Source organism: Oculina patagonica, chromosome 4 (assembly GCF_052425735.1).
Source record: "Oculina patagonica isolate OP01 chromosome 4, crgOcupat, whole genome shotgun sequence".
Classification (NCBI taxonomy): Eukaryota; Metazoa; Cnidaria; class Anthozoa; order Scleractinia; family Oculinidae; genus Oculina; species Oculina patagonica.
In genome coordinates, this window is record NC_135761.1 from 58,381,301 (window position 1) to 58,402,878 (window position 21,578).

General features: G+C 38.1%; 3 protein-coding genes across 5 annotated transcripts in view; all 3 read right to left on the reverse strand.

The window, feature by feature from the left end:
* The window catches only part of LOC144650891 (uncharacterized), a 157,447-nt gene that overhangs the window by 90,031 nt on the left and 45,838 nt on the right, over positions 1-21,578 (reverse strand). The gene's annotated exons all lie outside the window — the stretch shown is intronic.
* The window catches only part of LOC144650900 (uncharacterized), a 111,132-nt gene that overhangs the window by 61,216 nt on the left and 28,338 nt on the right, over positions 1-21,578 (reverse strand). The window lies entirely within an intron of this gene.
* On the reverse strand, positions 14,409-15,771 carry LOC144648895 (uncharacterized). The gene has a single exon (XM_078508339.1). It carries the CDS (start codon positions 15,526-15,528, stop codon positions 14,590-14,592), a length of 939 nt encoding a protein of 312 aa, XP_078364465.1. The 5' UTR covers positions 15,529-15,771; the 3' UTR covers positions 14,409-14,589.

Here is a 21,578-nt window from a genome sequence, read left to right on the forward strand (position 1 = left end):
ATTTTGCATGCACGTAATTGTTGGCAATTCCAAGTCTCTGTGCACTTATATTCCCAGAAATTCCTTAAAATTGCAACTTCCTGAAACAGTATTCTTAGGACATATTCCCAGAAAGCTGGAAATCAGTCATTTCGCATCCCCTGCCCCCCTTCCCCGGTAATCATAACCGCTACCTTAATGTTCCTCGATGTGATTTAATTCAAAATTAGCACCTTCTAATTTATAATCAACTTTAGATGATTTAATTTTGTGTCTCTTTTAGTAACTACTCTTTTCTGAAGCATATGGGCTTAGTTCAAGAAGAGGCAACTGTGTCAAAGGTAACAAGTTTAGTACAAGTTCCCAAGTTTCAGTTTATGAAGGCATTATTGATCTTCTTTAGGGTTAGCAACGATGATTTCTTTAAGACTAGGGATTTTTTCTGGCTATGATGTGTTTAGCCCCTCGGTGCTTGCCACTTTGATTCAAAAGCAAAATATAGACAACACCAGAAACCCAAAATTCACTGTACTTCGAATTCTTTCACAGTTCACAATCTACAAAAACAAGTTGTTGCTACTTAGTGACACAAACTCGGTGACTGCCCCAAGGTTTTATAAGCAGCAAGAGTTTCCTTCGATTTAGTTGGTTTTTTGCATTACCATGTGTTACACGTTATTTTAATTTTAAACGTTCCTCTCCTGTTCTCACCTGTACTCACCGCAAAACAGTAAATGTTGTTGCGTGCGTCATTATGTTTATGAAGCATTCGGATACAAACTCTTCGTGTTTCCAAATATGGTGCTTGGAAAACTGAATATCGACCTTGTGAGCGCGCCTTACCTTTTCAATGCCTTTTGAGTTTCTGGTATAATGTAACTGTATTCAATATATAATTCGCCCGAAATAACTTTTTTTACCATCAGTGTGCAATTTGCCTAATGGATATAGAGAAGGATGATATGTCAGCACACCCAGCAGGATGTCATTGCAGTTATCATGCAGGTTGTTTGAGGGAATGGCGAAAGGTACTGCATTTATAACTTCTTGTAATGGCCATACTTGTTATGGAAACTGTAACTCCAACTACACACGTATTTAAACAATTGATATTTTCCTTAACCTTTAGACTTACAATCAAAAGTTCAAGGTGTATGCACTTCACCTCTGTGAATTTGAAATGCATTATTGAATCATTTAAAGGGATGGAAAATGTACAAAACATAAACTTTAACATTTATTAAGGGAGGCATATATTAGTTAATGTTATTTGATGACACCTTTTTAAATGTTGTCTTTCCATAATTTTGTGGTTTGCTTTACAGACAGCTGGTAACGATGCAATAAAGTGTCCAATTTGCGAGGTTGAATTCAAGGAAATTGTAACAGTTGGAAATTCTCAGCAGTAAGTTGTATTACATGCAAAGAGAATGATTTTCTCGTCTTTTTCTTATTGTACAGCTACGTGATGTACATGTAGTTCTTGTAAGATGCCTTTTCCAAAATACTTCTCCACAATTGAACTTTGTTTTTTTTTTGTTTCTCAGTTTGTTTGTCTGTAAGAATGTCAGGTCTTCTGTTTTATCTTATTGTAAATCAAAATCATGAAAAATTGAATACCTAATTTTAGCCACTAATGTTTGTAATTTGCCGATACCTCTGCATGTATGCTTTAAATCGTCAAGCAGTAAGACAATCGTAATTTTTAAAAAATTGGCGATTAATCAGTTCTCCACCAGCTCAGCCAGCCAACCTGAGCCGTTTTAAATGCTCAGGTACCAACTTGGTACCATGGCTTGGGGGCGGAGTGCAGGGGGAGGGGGGGGGGGATTGGGGATAAAACAAAAGGGATTTTGGTTCATTTCCTCGAGTCTCAGCATCAGTGGCCTGTTTCATCGCTGCAACTGAAAAAACAATCACATTATTGGAATAAAAACGAGGTGCATGTTCTACGTTTTCATGTTAGACTTCAATAGCTGGTAAAAATTTCCAATTGTAGTTCTGTTACCTGCCCTTACATGCATGTACATTTTTCTGTGCAAATTTCAGTGACATGAGTGAAGTGGAATTGGTCGCAACAATTGAAAACCTCAAGGTTTGTGCTACAAAGATAAGATTATGTTACTTATCACTTATTATTATATGGCTACAATAGTACGCGCGCTCTGATTGGCTGCTGAGCGGGCATTATTTTCTTGTAATTACCGGGCATTATGAAAATCTTTCTCGGCTCGACGGTTTTTTGAGTTGTGAGTAAAAGCTACTAGCGAGGGGGCAAAAACAACAAAAAATGCCGACAAAATATAACTATCTTTTCAATAACTGAAAGAAAAATATAAGCACACCGATACTTCTATAGTACGAGCGACGAAGAGAGCCACAGAGAGCGAGAGCGAGTTTCACCTCCAGTGTTTTTTCCGTTGATTATACTCTTTTTTGAATAGTGCTTAAAGGCCATATAATAAATAACTTATTAACCTCGTCCGTTTGGTCATTACAGGGGAATCTCAGACCTCGACCTTGATGTATTGACCTCGCTGTCGCTCGGTCAATACATCAAGACCTCGGTCTGAGATTCCCCTGTAATGACCTCACTCTCGGTTAATAAGTAGTATTTAATGTATTTTAAATATTCCAAAAAAACATTACTTACATTTTTGAAAAATGGTTCAGTACTTGCATTATTTCAGACTCTAAACAACACTTAAAAGTTAACGTTTCTCAATTAATTTCGGGCTCCACTAATTATAACAGCGCCACCCATTTATTCCACTGCATGTATATTTTTTATTCTCATTTCTTGTTGACTTTTTTTTCCTGTCTTCCATTTACTTTACTTTAATTTTTTTTCTTGCTTCAGAGGTTGGTTGCAATTAAGTGTAGGATTTAATAATGATTTTAATATAACTGCAGCAAAGTTTAAGTGCACCCCTTGGGGCTGTACTTGACCATGTTAATTGACTACTAAATTAAGTAAAGTAGGGTTTGTCACTGGCGTTTTTGGTGTAATTTTCCTTACAATATTTCTACAAACCGGGAAGAAGGGCTGTGTGCAAAAATAACCTGTTATAAAATTGAAACTTTTTTGTTGTTTTAAATGTTGCAAAAACAGAGATTCGTGTTTATAGTGAAAAAAATAAAAAATTCATGCTTTGTTGTTAAAATTAACCTTAAATTGAACTTTGGCGCGTTTCAGTACACACGTTTTAGCTCTTCATTTATTTATGAACATAATTAACATAATTTTACAGACAGACAAAGATGACACTGCAAGAGGACAAGGCAGCCATGTACCCTCTACAGGAAGAGGGTACTACTTTCGGCAGCATCATCTTTCCAATATTTTAACAGGACAACAGGTACACAGAAAATAGATCCTCATCAATCCTGACATGTGTACCTAGCAAATTTAATTTCATTTGGGGCAAATAATAACTGCACATTCACATATTGGATGCTGAATTTTACAGCATTGTAGTAGTCGGTGGATAAAATTATTTTATTTTGATTTTTAAAGGAAGAAGAGAGCCTGGAAACAAAGGACAGTACCATAGTTAGTACAGATTCTTCTCCAAGCCAAGGTCCTTTGCCAGATTACAATCGTGTCACTCAGATAATTGTGTCAGATAGTGGGAGGCAAGATTCAGAAGACCGGTTGGTTTTTCTTTTTAATATATATTTATATATCTATTTAATATTATTATTATTACTATAAGTATTATTATTATTATTATTATTATTATTATTTCTTCACTAAAACTTTTTTACACCTACTTGTACCACGAAACCGATTGGTTCCCTTTACGTAGGACAAAACCTCTAACTATTAAAATTAGGATTATCAGGTATACATGCAACTCCTCCACCATGAGCATGAAATAGATACCCCATTACGACATCAATTGAGTTTGAATGCAATTACACCTGACTAAAAGATCACCGGGAGATTATTAAATTAATTATGCAAATGACATTGATGTCAGTTAACTGAAGAATCTTGTTACAACTGATTATCGTTATTAACTTTTTTACCAGAACCTTGCGGATTAGGCGACAGCTTGTCCTTGTAGATATGTTAAATGCCTTTAGCAATGAAGACATCATGAAGTCCAACATCAAGGTAGTCGTTATTGATGCCCGAGGGAAAGACGAGAAGGGAGAAGACGTGAAAGGAGTGTATCGCGATGTCCTTGCCAATTTCTGGCAAGATTTTTACATTCAATGTACACTTGGCGAAAGAGAAAGGGTACCATCCTTAAGACATGACTTTCAATGTGAGGAATGGACAGCTGTGGCACGAATCATTGCCAAAGGGTATTTAGATTTGGGATATTTTCCTGTAATGCTGAGCCCAACATTTATTATCAGCGTGTTGTTCGGAGAGATGAAAGTATGCGAAGAATCCTTGCTTCATTCATTTAACCGTTACCTTGCCCCGATTGATGAAGACGTCGTGCACGAGGCGTTGAAAGGTGGCGAATGTGAAGATGGCCGTGATTACACGGAGCTGATTGACCTACTAAGTCGTTACGGCTGCAGGAAACGTCCTAGCAAAGAAAACGTCAACAGCTTGATTTCAGAGTTAGCTCACAAGGAGCTGATTCAGAGGCCACGGTACGTTGCAGAATGTTGGAGAGCAGTACTGTCAAGCTATCTAAAGGGATCTGATCTTTCAACAGCCAAGAAAGTGCATGACCTGTTCAAAGCTTTGGAGCCAACCTCGCGAAAAGTTCTTGGGATGATTCAGGCAAATCCCTGCAATGATAACGAACGCTCAGCATTGGATTACTTGAAACGCTTTATCAGAGGTATGGAGGACTCGCAACTCAAGTCTTTCCTGATGTTTGTCACTGGCGCCGACGTGTTATGTGTTCCTGATATTCAGGTCGAATTTACACAACTGGATCGCCTTGCGAGACGGCCAATTGCGCACACATGTGGCTGCGTTTTAGAATTGCCCTCTACTTATGAGACCTACACAGAGCTCCGCGCGGAATTCTCAAACGTGTTGGCACAAGGGAAGTGGCAAAACGATATTTGCTAATCATAACAAGTACCCAATCAGGTTGATTATTTTACCTTGTTAGAAACTGTTTAGAACAAAGTACTTGACCGTGGCAGAACAAAGCACTTTAACGTCTTAGAAGAAGAATTTCATCGGGATAGAATATAGTACTTTGCTGTGTAAGAATGAAAGTAATTCACCGTATTAGAACAAAGTACTTTCTCATGTTAGAGCAAAGCTTTTCATCGTCGAAGAACAAAGTACTTTGCCATGTTAGAACAAAGTATTATCTCGTGTTAGTATTTTACCGTATTACAACAAAGTAATTCATCGTGGTAGAAAAAAGTTTTTTCTCGTGTTAGAACAAAGTATATTACCGTATTACAACAAAGTTTTTTCTCGTGTTAGAACAAAGTATTTTACCGTATTAGAACAAACAAAGCATTTTATCGTGGTAGAACAAAGTACTTTACCGTATTAAAACAAAGTAACCATTTTGTCGTGGTAGAACGAAGTATTTTTTCGTGGTAGAACGAAGTATTTTTCGTGGTATAACCAAAGGTTTTTATCATGGAGTTATTCCTTGTTAAAAGGAAGCATTTTATCGTGTTAGAACAAAGTATTTTATCGTGGTACAAAAAAGTTCTTTGTCTTGTTTGAACAAAGTTTATTACAGTATTGCCACAAAGTATTTTATCGTGATAGAACAAAGTACTTTGCCTTGTTCAAACAAAGCATTTTATCGTGGAAGAACAAAGTTTTTTCTCGTGTTAGAACAAAGTACTTTGCCGTGTTAGAGCAAAGTACTTTACCCGGGTTTTTAGAGCATAGTCTTAACCGTGTTAGAACATAGTAGTACTTTGCAGTGTTTGAACATAGTACTTTAGAGTGTTAGAACATAGTACTTCACCGTATTAGAACAAAGTACTTTACCGTGTTAGAACATATAGTACTTTGCTCGAACTTTGCCGTGGTAGAACATAGTACTTAACCGTATTAGAACAAAGTACTTTACCGTGTTAGAATTAACAAAGTACTTTGCCGTATTTCAACAAAGTACTTTGCCCTATTAGACAATAGTACTTTGCCATATTAGAACATAGAAATTTGCCGTATTAGAACATATTACTTTGCCGTGTTAGAACATAGTACTTTGCCATATTCGGACATAGTACTTTACCGTGTTAGAACATAGTACTTTGCTCTAACTTTGCCGTGGTACTGAACATAGTCCTTAACTGTATTAGAACAAAGTACTTTACCGTGTTAGAATTAACAAAGCACTTTGCTGTATTTCAACAAAGTACTTTGCCGTATTAGAACATATTACTTTGCCGTGTTAGAACATAGTACTTTTTAACAACTAGACTACGAGCCCGAGTTTTCTATGAGCAAATAGTCTACGAGGCGCAGCCGAGTTGACTATCGCTCATAGAAAACAAGGGCGAGTAGTCTAATTGTTTTAGTAGAAACTCTAAAGGATTGCAGTCCAAAACCTACAATTTTGTGCACTTTGAAGACAAAAATCAAGAAAATTTACTGTTTAAAGAGCTACGCGCGCGCGCGACTGTTTTCTATTTAACAATTAGACGGCAAGCTCGAGGTTTCTACCGGCTGATAGTTGGCGAGGGGCGAAGCCCCGAGCCAACTATCAAAAGCCGGTAGAAACCGAGAGCGAGCCGTCTAATTGTGTTAGCATAACCCACGGACCGATCTATTAAACACAAAACATAGCTAGAGTTGATTTATTGAAGGTTTTGATTGATAAAATTCAGCGAAGACTAAGCGCGCGCTCCGAGAGCCTTCTACGGATCGATAGTAGGCACCTGTTTAGCCAATCAGATTGCGCGATTACCAATAGTAGGTCAGTGTGGTTATGCTAACGGCGAATAGAAAACAGTAGGAGAACCAATCAGATTAGCGGATTTCCAATAGAACACAGCTGAGTTTCTACTAAACCCTGTTAGTAGAAACTCCGCTGTGTTCTATTGGAAATCTGCGAATCTGATTGGTTCTCCTACTGTTTTCTATTCGCCGATAGAAGACAGTCGCGCGCGCGCGTAGCTCTTTAAACAGTAAATTTTCTTGATTTTTGTCTTCAAAGTGCACAAAATTGTAGGTTTTTGACTACAATCCTTTAGAGTTTCTACTTCTCGGGCACGTAGTCTAATTGTTAATTAGAACATAGTACTTTACCCTGTTAGAACATAGTACTTTACCCTGATAGAACGTAGTACTTTACTCTGTTAGAACATAGTACTTTACCCTGTTAGAACGTAGTACTTTACCCTGTTTAACAATTAGACGACAAGCTCGAGGTTTCTACCGGCTATCAAAAGCCGGTAGAAACCGAGAGCGAGCCGTCTAATTGTGTTAGCATAACCCACTGACTGATCTATTAAACTCAGAATATCGCTAGAGTTGATTTATTGAAGGTTTTGATTGATAAAATTCAGCGAAGACTAAGCGCTTAGTCTTCGCTGAATTTTATCGATCAAAACCTTCAATAAATCAACTCTAGCTATATTTTGTGTTTAATAGATCGGTCAGTGGGTTATGCTAACACAATTAGACGGTTCGCCCTCGGTTTCTATCGGCTGATAGTTGATTTGGGGCTTCACCCCTCGCCAACTATCAGCCGATAGAAACCTCGAGCTCGCCGTCTAATTGTTAAATAGTACTTTACCCTGTTAGAACATAGTACTTTGCTGCCATGGTAGAACATAGTACTTTGCTGCCGTGTTAGAGCATAGTACTTTGCCCTGTTAGAACAAAGTACTTTGCTGCCGTGGTAGAACATAGTACTTTACCGTGTAAGAACAAAGTATTCCACCTTCTTACCGTTCTTTAAAATCAGTAGGTTTTTACTCCATTTCATTCAAGTTGTTGTTTAAGCTTGTTTAGATAAAAGCACTGATGTGTGTTTTCATTTATAACAGTTGAAGTTGCAGAAGCGTTTCTGTGGAGCTATTTAATTATATGAAAATAAAAGCTCTTGGAAGTCTTCGTTTCTTATTTCCAGTTGTAATAATTTGAGGTTTGTTTCGAGTCCTGGGCTGCCCTCCCATACGGTGAACATAGAATATCGACGAGACCTTATATCCGTTGATAGGATGTAGCTGCGTCGGCTGCAATTCAAACAGCAAATATTTCAAAAGCCTGTCAGCCACTGAATACTGAAAACAAGTGTAGCCTGTGTACAGCCATGCAATTTTATCAATCACTCTATTCCAAAAACTGTATGGCGAAAGCTGATTGAAAGACAAAGAACGGTACCAAGCAGTGAGCAATGTAGTTATGTAATGTTTAATAAACAAGCAGGAGTGCTTTATCAAGTTTAAAACACGAGGCGCAGCCGAGTGTTTTAGACTTGATGAAGCACGATCTGCGAGTTTATTGAACGGCTTCAAAGACATTCCTAAATAAGCGTGTCCCAATAGAGTTCATGTCATCGATGCCTCTGTGGACGTTGGAAATTAGCATTCGAATAAATATTACGTAGAAAATTAGTATGCAAGAAAATCAAATCTCACACGTGTTTTGAACTGAGCGAAGAGGACATGGCGTCCACTTCCAGGGCTTTTCGAAAGCCTAAAAATGCCGAGGAAGAGAGGAAATTATTATAAAGTGCTACCCCAAAGTCAACACAGGCAGTGACAAAGTGGTCCTTGAAAATTTTTCGGGAATAACCAGTATGACGGCTGAGTCATTGAGTTTTTGGCTGATTAAATTTGTCGAAGAAGTGTGCAAAGAGAATGGTGACAGGTACAGAATTTTTCTGGATCTGTATTTAACAACTGTACTATCAATTTTGTACAAAAGTGAATGTACTGCGTGTGTAAAGAACATTAAATATTCACCACCATTTGTTGTGTCAGTTGATGTATTGTTAATTAATATTCATAAATCACGTGCAGTGACTTTATATCTGATAAAACACCGCATACTAATAAGGAAGAGGTTTTATCAATATAAAGTCGATCCACGTGACGTATTATCGACCAGTTGATAGGTTGATGGGCTTATGAATTATTAATGAGTTTTTGAATAATTGCTAATATGTTTTTTTTACGGATTCAAATATAGCGTTATTCGGGACCCGGCGTTTATCAAACGGGGGTAGTTGCTATATCAGCTCAGTTCTCAAAAGTTTTATATATTGATGGCCAGTATGCAAAAATGCTGTTTCTCTCGAAAGGATAGGTATAAGTGTAGTGGACTTTAAAACGTAAAAGCATGAAACGTACCACACTAAGCCTTGACATCCTGGGGGACAATTTAAAGAAAGGAGGCAGTCTGTATATCTTCTGCGTCAGCCAGGAAGGGGTGGCAAGGGGAATGGGCGCGGCTTTTTAAAAGGGGCCGCCAATTGAGTTTTTTTACAAGATATTTGGAGACAAATTGTCGATACAGAGCGGTTTTTATATTTTCATGATATCTGCCTAATAAATCAACCAGTAAGATAGCACTCAATTAGCACTTTAAGACTCATTTGTGTTTGAGGCTAAAATTATGAATAAAGAAGATCTGTTCAGGAAGCCGGGCTGAAATCTCAGCCCGGCAAATCGGGCTGGAATTCTCCATGTATTCAGGCCCTAATTCGTGCTTAGTTCATAACTTTTACCGTGAACTTTAAATCGAACTTAATTAGAAAAAAAGACTGTTTTTCGTTAAATCTACCGCTGTATATTTAACAATTATCCTGCGAAATCGCGCGGAATATCGCCTGCATGTTAAATCATACCCAACCATATTAGGCCTACAAACTTGTACAGATTTGATCTCCGGAGAGTCTAAAATAGCGGGAGTCATTTCCAGTCAAACCTCTACGATGGGTGGATAATATTTATTTAAAAACACGGTCAAATCATCAGCTATAACAAATTATAAACAATTCAGTATTAGATGAGGTTACTGTGATATCAGCCGAAGCTGGTGATAAAATTTTCTTTTTGATGGATTAATGACTGCAAAGAACTTAAGTAACAACAAGAACTGACATGACAAGTATGAAGAAATGAACAAAGAGGCCAGGACCACAATTCACTTCTAATGAAAGTTTACTCAAGTATTAGAATATCTGACGGAATACTTTATCTCAGGAGCCGCTTTACCGCTGACTTTGTTGGGGAGACACTACGTTATGTCTAGGAACTTACACGAAGAAAATAAAAAGGTTTGTGTATTTACGATCTTTGATTTAAACTGAATTAAACTCATACTCACTACAATTGTACGTCCCTTATTATAGGAATATAACGAAGCATTTCAACAACGCGAACAAAATCTACGCGTCATAAAATTAACGCGAATTTTCAAAAGTTATGTTACATGCATTTAATTAATGCGATTTTCCGTACGCGTGGCGTACGTTCACATGCATCTGAGTATGATTTTCTCTAGCAAAAGCGCAAACACAAGCGAGAGCAAAAGCAGTTTGTGCGAAGTGAAAGTGAAAGTGAACGTTGATATAGGCATAAGCGCAAGCACGAGACCGCGATAACTAGTTACAAGGTTTAAATGATCAGACGCGGGGAATCTGGAGCGAGTGCCCGGTTATACACCCGCCCCCGTTCCCGGGCCCCGTTCTCGAAAAAGCGTCGCCTCCACTCCGTCGATCCCCATTTTATGGACGAGTAATAAGACAACAAAGGAAGTACAGTCAACTCATTTCATAACAGACACCTTTTGGACCACCATTTGGTGTCCGTAATAGGGGAAGTCCGTAGCGGGCAGATTAGGCAAACGTATATTTCCTTCTGCTCATGGGGTTTTTCGTTTTCACACGGCATAACGCGAAAGCAACCACAAACGCAAGCACAAGAAAAGAAAGAGTTGTGCTCCTTGTGCTCGAGCTTATGCTTGCGTTTCACGGCCAGTGAAATAAGACCTGCTTGCTGTTATGCATGCGTCTGTAGTATAGCAACCTTTGCTTTTCACAATACAAAACAATAATGTCCAATATCAGAAATACCGATAAATTGGAAGACAGAAAAGCGATGGACATTTAGCATAAAAAAGAAAGTAAAAGAAGTAAGCGATTTCTCCAATTACACTTGGAAATAACAAATGTTACGAAACTAAACATTTTAAAATCAATACTGAGATGGTTGAATGACTCTGACATAAAGGTAGATTACATGTAACTTTGCTAAAAATAATGTTATCTTAAAATAACGACGCTGCAAAATAGTGTGATTTAAATTAACAAGGATGTAAATTAAGGTGCATAAAATTAACGCGGAGTTTTGAAATTATCGTTAATAACATGCATTGTTAATTCCCGATTATAAAGGTAGTTTGTTTTATTTTCAGCTGAGGGGTATAACAAAATACTAAATGACTGGCCCTAAAGGGAACAGTGAGTTTTTGTTTCCCTCTACTCTCAATGTTCCGCCATTGAGGGTCTCAGGTAAGCAAAACTCACTGTTCCCCTTAGGGCCAGTGATTTAGTGCTTATTACTCTCACAGTGGCTCCCTACACCCATGTGAATATATAGGTACGTGGCAGTATGTTGGGGAGTAATCTGCGAAGGACTAGCATGGGGGACATCACGAGCGCCGGAGGTGCGGGCTTCTAGGGGGATCCGGGGGCTTGCTCCCACGGGTGATTTTCAAATCTGGGGTCTCTGAAATAGCAGTTCCAGCTTTCTGGGAACATTTCAACAATTTTTTTACCGACTCATTGTTCATTACTTGAATTTTGTAATCTCCTAATTAAACAGGTTTATTAAACAAATTGACAGTGTTTTTTGCGAGTGTCATGTGGTCAATAAACTACTTAAAACATCTTTAATTTCAGCTTGTTCTTATTTCGAATACAGATTTTTAAATTAGTTTTTGATAATTAGTTTTGTAATTAATAATTCGTTTCTTATATATTATTGTATATCGTAGGTTTTTTTTAAAAGAATTTTATTGTATATCTAATTAGTTTTAATTTTTTTAAATAATTTGTAAATAGAAGGGCCGCAGGTTTATTATCTTAATAGCTATTAAGTGCTACCCTCTATAAATAAAGACGATACTACTACTAAATAAAATTAAGACGGTACTACTACTTTCCTATTTCATAGACCCCACGACCTATTTCATTTTATTCGGATGTTTGAGTTCCATGCGAGACCAAAGACAGCTTGTGCAAATGTGCATGGCTCTTGATGGCAACGTTACAAAGATAGCACTGGGAAAACACTATTTACGCTAAAAGAATCCAACAGTATCCTGACATTGTACTTTACTTTTGAATATTTTTATTTTTAGTCATCCATCTTTTTTAAGAGGGGGGGGGGGGGGAGGCGGCCCTTCGGCCCTTCCCAATCCTGCGGCACTGCATTTACCATGGTATGCACCTTTATAGTACCGTAAATAGTTCAGTTCTAGTCGACTTTAGGCCGTACAATGATGCAGATTCAGTCAGGCCGGAAATCAAAAACATTCATGGACAATGCGACCCGAGCGATTAACGATCGTGGTCCATAATCGAATAGTTATCAATGAAAGAACCAACCCGGTTCCGTATTTGCAATACATTTTTAAAATGGTACAGAAAAAGAGAACATATATTGGTCAGCAAACAGCAATTTGTCGATTGGAAACCACAAGTTGCTTAGGCCTAGTTCAGACGTCGGGATTCTGCGGTGCGAAGGAAAAAGGGGCAGTATCACGACAATCATTTCGAAAAGTCAAAGTCAAAAGAAATAAATATATTAATGGAAACTTTAAAATAATGGTCTAGCTTTGTTAAAAATGACGACAACAGTCCACTAAAGTAACAAAAGATGTATTATCGTGGGTTATACAGGCATGAGATTTCAAGCAAAAATTGAAAACGTCTGGCAGACGTTTTCAAACTCTGCCCATGTGTCATGGACAAATCGTTAAAAACTACATACATTTTGCTCTCCTTTGAAATATTCACATAATATCTTCGCCTTGGGGTTCTCTGCGCATCTGAATGAGTGAAGCTATTGAGGCATAATTTTAGCTCCGTTATGGCGAAAATGCACCAAAATCGCCATGATACTGCCCCTCTAAGTACGACAAATCACGGCAAAAGCACGGCGTCTGAATCAAACTTTTGAATTAAGTGCGGCAAAGCAATTTAATTTGACACGCCTTGCCATGCTACACGACTCTAGCACGGCAGCGGATCAAACGTCGTGCTTTTGCCGCGCCAAACAAAATTCATAAATTATATTAATGTATTTTGGCGGGATACGTTCCCGGGGAAGTTACGAGGAGACCCGAGAAGAATTCTGCGTTACGGATTACGCGCATTGAATAGTACTCTTGCCAGACTGCAGAAACGTGGCTGCCAGGCGAAGGAATACAGTCGTGACAGGGCACAGGGCGAAGAAGAGGCTAGCGAGGCTGAATCTAAAATTAGCAAGTTTTCGGAAGCCAGTCGGGAAAAGAAACAAACAAACTTGCAATAACAACATTCGCCGTGCTTGCAACAGGAAAAGAATTTTCTGTTGCTTTTCTTTATGTCTTTTTTTGAGTCTTGCAACGACTTAAAGTAGGAGTTTTCGCTGCAATTCGGTAAACGCGCCATTTTTCTTGGATGACCGCCGACTAATTGTTACGCAGCTCCAGTAAAGTCATGAATTTGGTACGACTCTTACACGACGTCTGAATCAGAGTCGTGTGTCTGCAGTGCTACAGTCGAACCTAATTGCAATAAGTTCGGCACGGCAGAAGCACGACGTTATATGAACATCCATTTCGTCTTTAGCATTTATGCACCCTGCTGCGTAAACTCAGATCGCGCACCCTCCCTCCTTTCCTCAACTGAATTGGTAAGTCGACCGCTGTAAGTACAACTTGCCAGAGAAATTTCTCCTACTAAATAAGAAAAACTCGGTTTAATATTCAATAACATGTTACTGTTTGTACACATAGACGTATCCCCAATGTTTAAACGATTACAAAGTCAACACTTTTCAAAGCTTAAAATTAACATCAAGTCCTATCCAGAGGAAAATAACAGTTTTGAAAGCTTACAATCCTTTAATTCAAAATCCTGAATATTACGTTGTCTTATTGGAAACTGATACTAAGCAGTACACTATCCGCATTGTATCTAAAAATGCTTAAATTTCCAATACCTTTACCACGGTGGGCAGAAGTGACTCAAGAAGCTGAAAGACACTAATGGCATTTTGAATTTAACCCGAAACTTTGCGAAAGTATAGTATGCGTCATTTTTCTTATCATATTTCTTTAAACATGCCACAACGATATTAAAACAGAAAAAAATAAATTGAACTCTGCCTATCCACTCAAAAGACATAGCGTTTAAAACGTACATGCCCTGCCATTATTTGACTAAAATATTGCACAAATTTCAAATTTCAAATCTTTAGATCTTCCGAGTAGGTCTGAGTAGATAGACATATTTCACTGTCATCAGATGGTTCTGTCCCTTCAAAATAAATTTCTGTAACTTAAGAAAACATTGTATCTTCTTGAAAATTTGCCACTAAATGATTAGATATCTATAAATGACCTCAATTTTTACAGCAATGATTGGGCATTCGTTTGATACCATTAGACCTATGAAAGCATCCACTTGTCAGCCACCTTTTTTATAGCTTTAACAGTTACCTTAAGTCGTATATAGAGGAAACTAATAATGTGTAAAGCTGTAGCGCTTCATCGGCAGTTTCTGGCATACTCAGCCCCCCATCTTCCACGATAAGATTTGCAAGTTCAGCAAAATCTTCATTATGTGGAACTAATCTATGCGTGTGATTGTTCAACATGTCCTGGATGTCTTCGATGTCATCCATATTTATCTCCTGACTTCTACTTCTACTTCCACTGAGTTCTGGCAAAAAATACAAAACGTCCGGTCTGCCAGATGGAGATTCTTCGTTTGAACTCGGTCTGATTTTGTGCAAATTCCAGTGCACTGTGACACGATCTAGCTCTTCTTGAATTAACGCCATGAAGCAAAATTTTAAGCACTCAACTTGCACTGGATCACTGTCGGAGTATATTCCTTGTTCTCTTAAATCTTTAAAAAAGTTAATCCACCAGTTTGTTTCCGTCTTTCGCAGAAAACTCCACCATGCCTCAATTCTTTGGTTTGACACGGAGCGCCCATAAAGGAAACTCTTCTCGCTTGCAAAAGAGTCTGCGTGATTTGCTCTCAAATGTCGTTGGACGCGAGCAACGAAAGTATTTTCAGTACCACAGTCCCCTCGAATGACCGTAGCCGTTTTTCCATGCAAGCGGACGTATTTAACGTAGTAGCTGGCAACAATCCACGGGTCATTATTTGAAAAACCAACCTTAAGCCACAAAATGCGACGGCTGTATCCGTCTATTGCTCCGTGAATACAAAAACCAAACGGTTTCAGTTTGTCGTATCCATCAATATGCCATATAAAATCGGGGCCTTTTGAGCGATATTTCCGCCGCTGCAACTTTCTTTTGGATCGTGCCTCCACCCCTTCTGGATCCAACGCTTTTAAAACTTGTCGTACCGTTTCTCGGTCAACATGTAGACCGTAATCAATACGAAGACGCTGATGCATTAGTCTATAACCGATTGAACTGCCACTTCCGGTTAGCTCATTTTCAACGGCAGCTATAACTTCCCTTCCATTACTAGGTTGTCCTCTTCTTCTTAAAGAGCGCTGTCGTAAAATTCTCTTCAAATGTCTAAGGCTCAAAAATATTCCATGACAAAGAGCGAGAAAAGCCAATATTTCAACGTAATTGAACCCTAGGAGGAAATATCTCTCAATGAGGTCATCCCTCTCGACCAAACCAGGAAGCTGAGATTGAAGTGGTAGGTAATGAGGATTTACACAAAGTCTAAGCGGTAGAAAAACTGCCAAGACTGGAAGTAATCTAACTAGTTTCATGGTCTTATTCAGCCATATTGCGAAATGCACATGGAAAAAGACAGATCGCCGGAGCACGTGCTAGATATAAGTGGCAGTGTTAGTTATAAGTGACAGTGCTAGTTATAAGTGGCAGTGCTAGTTATAAGTGGCAGTGCTAGTTATAAGTGGCAGTGCTAGTTATAAGTGGCAGTGCTAGTTATAAGTGGCAGTGCTAGTTATAAGTGACAGTGCTATTTATAAGTGGCAGTGCTAGTTATAAGTGGCAGTGCTAGATATAAGTAGCAGTGATGCAACTTATAACTAGCAGTGCCACTTATAACTGACAGTGCTAGTTATTTATTTGTTTTTGCATCGCATGTCCCCTACGGGCCACCGTACAAATGCGTACTTGATTCAAACAAAACACGATGAAATTCGCTTTCATTCATGGAGACCAAACTTACACATCTTTTAGCCCGCGCGTGTGCGTGGTGTGATCTGACGTCACTTTCATGGTCTATTTAATAGGAAAACCATCTTCTAGTGGGTTTAGAATATAGCATTAAAAAGAGCACAGAACTTACAAGACTCGCGGCCGCTCACGGCATTTACAAACGCACGCAACATCGGTAAAAGTGAAAGTTTAGTTTATTCTTTTCTTTGGCGGCTTCTTTATCAATAAAACAAGATACCATTTCATTTATATTTCCTATTAAAAGTCCTTTCGAATTCTCTGACTACCAAAAGATTCTCACAAAGCCGACCAATCTAGTTGAAATATTTACGCATTCAAGTTTGGTTAAGACTACTTCAATTTCATTCAAATGAAATATTTTTTAAATTCGCCTCTAATTTCGATTTAAAAAGAACAAAAGTGGAGTGTTCTGTCTTCAGATTGTGGCTAAAAAAGGTTTCTTACCTCAAAGCGTTTCTAGAGTCCGGCTTGTTTTGCTAAATAATTTCCAATCAATTTCGGACAGTTCACGGCAAAATAGTGGCGTACACAAACGTTCCTACTGATGTTTACAGTGAAGGGACTAATGTTTAAATTAAGAGGTTATGTAACTATATTATCTCGTCTCAACAACAGCTTAACATTATTGGATCAATAAGTTTTTTGTGGTTTTTCAATACCGTCTAGCGGAATGGTACCAAGCTGTTATGCGCAAGATGTAGGGAGCTATTGAAGAACTGTAAAGGATCTTGCTCTGAGTATTTTATTGTCATTGATAGCATAAGCTCGAAGAAGCTACATCCGTGGTTAGAAGTAGCGCCAATTTATCACAACGATTACTTTTATTACATTGTACATATAATTATTTTGAAATAACTGCTCACCTTATCCTAACTGATTTAATAAGTATTTTGGTACTTCTATTTTTTCTGGTAGGCGTCAACATTAGCTCTAAACGTTCCTTTTTCACCGTATGAAATGTATCAATAAATGTCAGCTTGGATTGCCCGAGCATTCAACCATCATTCCCTTGGTGTGTATTTTTTGCAGTATTGAAGAAGAAAATAATTTACGTTCGTTTGAGGGTAGCGAATTAGAGCGTAAGAGAATTTTTTGTCCAACTATAAAAACGCAGCAAACCACTGCAGTAAGCGAAGAAGCTGTCTCGTTTCAGACCCCAGCGGTTGCTTCTCGTCCAGAGCACTTAAGTCGGTCCCCAAGCCTCGCGTTCGAGCAAGTTTAGTATAGCCAGGGAGGGGGGGGGGGGGGCACTTTTCTTTGAATACATAGCAGTGCCTGGAAACGGTGCGAGTCTATGTCAATCAAGCCGTTGCTAAGAAAGACGTCAAACCAAAGTTTTGTTTTCTCCGAAAGATTTAATTAAATATCAATGACTGCGTGCGTGTGAAATGCGAATAGTGGCGGTGTTTGCGTCTGATGTTTTACGCCGCTGATATGTTTTTGGCATTTTCAGCCAGATTTCTCACCTGATGTTTCAAGTCACTGAGAATGTTTTGGCGGCGTGGAATAAAAAGAGAAAAATTTGTCACGGTTGACATTTAACAATCAAAAAATCATTTCAGAATCATTGGAGTTATTTTTAATTAGTATAATTCGCAAGCGTTACTTTGGCAGACTGATCACCGTTATCACTGTTTGTTGTTTTGATGTCCGGCAAAATTGAAAGGAGCAATCAAAATGCAAATAGCTATTGAGTTTTGTGTACGGTCAAGACTTTAATAATGCTACCAACCACAAGCAGTTTTGCAAAAAAGCGAGAATGGACCCCATATTTAAAAAACTAATTTTAGCAGTTTGTCGATCCAGACAACTCCGAAACACATGTGTGATTTTCAATTTTAAATCTTAATCTTTTTAAAATGTAATATCGTTTATTTTAGTTTATTACAATGTAATATTAATTTTCTTAGGTAGGTAGATAGTCACACACGACCCCTCAAGCATGTATTCGCTTTAAAACAGATCGTGATTAAATAAAGGTTTAAAAAAAAAAAAAAAAAAGACCAAAACATGCGAACTAAACAATGAACTTTGTCAAGCTATTCACTACGCCCTTAGTAACCATTCGATGGCTACTGCGCAGTCTCGGTTGCCCGGCACCGCTATGATCACTTTTTGAGTCTTGTAACAAAGAAAGTTTCTTCCCCCCCCCCCCCCTGGTCAAGAACGAAAAGAAGAGCTCTTCTTTTTGTTCCTGAATTTTGTTCTCGACTCTTTAATGTAACAAAATTGTGCAAAAAGTCCGTAGGAGGTTTGGTTTCCAAAAATGACGGTCAAAAACCGCTCTAAGGCGAAGAGTTCACCTGAAGGCCGTTTTTCCGCTAACCTGCGTAGCGAGGCGTAAAAAGGGGGAAGAGGTAGTAGAAGTATTGAGAGAATTCTGCTACGCAGGCTATTTTTCCGCCGCTTAATATGGGTTTAACGGAATTATCTCGTTCGCTATTCAAGCAATCCAAAAACCCTTCAATCATTACACGAGTCAATGTTTTGAGATGTTTTGAAATAAATAAATAAAATAAATAATGATTTATTCACAGTTTCTCTACATGGTAGCTATACATCTGTGAAGCCCCATGATCTAAAAAGAAAAAAATATGTGTGAAAAACTATTTACAAGTGATAAAAAATAAATAAATAAAATAATAATAATAATAATAATAATAATAATAATAATAATAATTATAATAACAAAAATTTTAAGAAAAATGTAAATTATTGGGTGAATTTTGGGTAAATTTGGGAGGAATTAGTTTTTCTCAAAGGATTAGTAAAATTGAGAGAGATAAGAAATATTGAAAATTTAATGTAGTTTTTGCATTAGCCTGAAAACTTGGGGTGCTCTTGCGTGGGGTTTGACTGTCTGGTGGTGTTCCAGAATAATTTTCTTTTTTCTAATCCTTCATAAAACCTCTAAAAATTTCATTCAAATTCAGGTAAAAACCCCACCTTCAATTATTCTGCTGCATACTAACTTAATTATACCAGGAATAGTAATGGACTCCTGATTACACTTACTTGTCAAGAACAGGACACCAATCCACGGCATTCGTTCCTTATTGCGCAATTTAAAAAAATGCAAGCTTGACGAAATCCAATATTTCCTCGCGGCCAAAAGTATTATACCTCTAAATACTGCTCTTCTTTGGATAATAAATAATTGAATTTTTTCACGGTAAGTATAACAGTTATCAATTATAGACACGACATTAGTTTGTGTTCTAAGCCCCTACGATAAACAAACTAAAAATTTTATTAATTTGTATCAAAAAATTTGCTAAAAGCGACTGTTGTTGTAAAGTACCGTATTTCGGGCTTCAGTTAAATTCACCAAGAAGAGCAGGGGCGTAGCGAGCTTTTTGAGGGTGGGGAAGGGGGTCCACTGGTGAAGGTTTTGAGATCAAGACAGCTTCTAAATTCCAACATTTCATAAAATGGAATTGCTCCAATTTTCGCTCGATCGTAACTAAACGCGCTTTTCGTTAACAGCTCATGCCGTTGTGCGTTTGCCTGTCACTTGGCTAACCTAGAAGGCTCCCGCAGTTTGCACTTGCTAGATGAGCTTTGATCTCATCAGGAAAAGGGGACTTGCTGATATATAATGTATCAGAAGCATGAATGTATATATTACCTTGAAAGTGCATCAGCTCGAATTTTTCTATTGTACATTTTAGAATGAAGTGCGAGTAGGCTAAAAAAATTGTAGGCCCGGGCCTACGGGTCTATAGGCTTGCTACGCCCCTGAAGAAGAGCATATTTTAAATTTTTCAAACGTTATTTGTGAACGTTATCAGGTGTAAGACGCAGAGTTTACAATTTTCGTAATGGAAGGAAGAGGGGGATCCTTATTCAAGGAGAGGGTTGAAGAGGGTTGAAGAGAGGAGGCTGGGGGCTATAGCTACATTTGAAAAAAGGGTATTTAAACTTAACCTCAAGATACAATGCTATCGCCTGATGAACGTCTACGACAACAGAATGCAATAACTTTTAGCTTTTTGCTACACTGTTGCAAGAAACCAGTTTAGTTACTAGTGTAATCCATTCTATCGTCTATGAATCTGTATGTTCTGTGTCCTATTTCTTTAAATATTAGTCTGGGGTGCAGGCGTTTTCTAGGGAGCGACCGCTGAATTCGTTTGTGTGTTCGAGCCAGTCGCATAGAAACAACTCTTTTCTCCCTTTCCTTCTGTATTAGCCTCACCCAAGTCCCTTGTAGCTGTCCCAAAGACGCTCGAAATTTCTCAAAAAGTGCTCAAAATTTCTTCAAAAGTTGCTCGATTATTGGTCCAAAATTTAAAAATTTGCTCGAAAGTTGCTACAAAAAATCCAAAACGTTGCTTTTAAATAAGAACATTCTCCAAATATATGCTAGTTTCCCTTTGAAAATAAGATTTCTAAGCATTTTAACGCAATTTAACTGCAGCAAAAATATTTAAATAAAATTTTAAGGCCAAAATTTGTTGAATTACAAGGATTTCTTCGCTATAAAAAAACAATCGTGAAGATATCTATGATGTCATATTTGCTAACGAGTTTTTAATGCTGAATGATCCGAAAGTAAGAATCCTTTGGACTTTCTTGGAAATCTTCGGCAAAGTTCGTTAATCTTCGGAAACGATCGAAGAAAAAATTTGTATGACCTTCGAACAACACTCGGACAGTTCGGAAAACTTATAAAATCGAAAGTTGGTCGAAAGATGATACCTTTTGACTGGGCCAATTCACGCTCCTCGTTTTTCTGGCGACTGGTCTTAACACAAACAAATAAGGCGATCGCTAGCCAAGCAGCACCTGCAGCGGTAAACATACGCAAAATTATTTCTTTTGAATCAGTAAGTTAACACATTTAACAATCCTCGCAAGGAGGGAGCTAGGAGGATTCCTTCTACAACATAACCAAATTAACTTGAAGTACTGCTTGTTTGAAGACCCCTTGCACATAGCTTAAGTCTTCTTCCGAACAATCTGCTCGGGAAAAACAAACCGTGATTCCGAAACGCTGGTCATGATCAATAGTAAATTCTACTGCGCTACTTAGTGGATTCCCGGACAGGTGCACTTCTAACCGATTTAATTTGGTATAAATGTAAGGCTCTCGTGCAGTGCATGCATGTCTTGTTCATCCATGTTTATTGAATTTTCCGAAATTTAACTTTCTCAAACTTGGGAAGAAGCGAAAGCTTTTGGTGAGTGGAGCAAGACAACCTCTCACGTAGGAAGATATTTTATCAAGTAATCGACCGAGCGCCGCTGCTCTGCAGGTTCAACCTCATCCCCAGTAGCA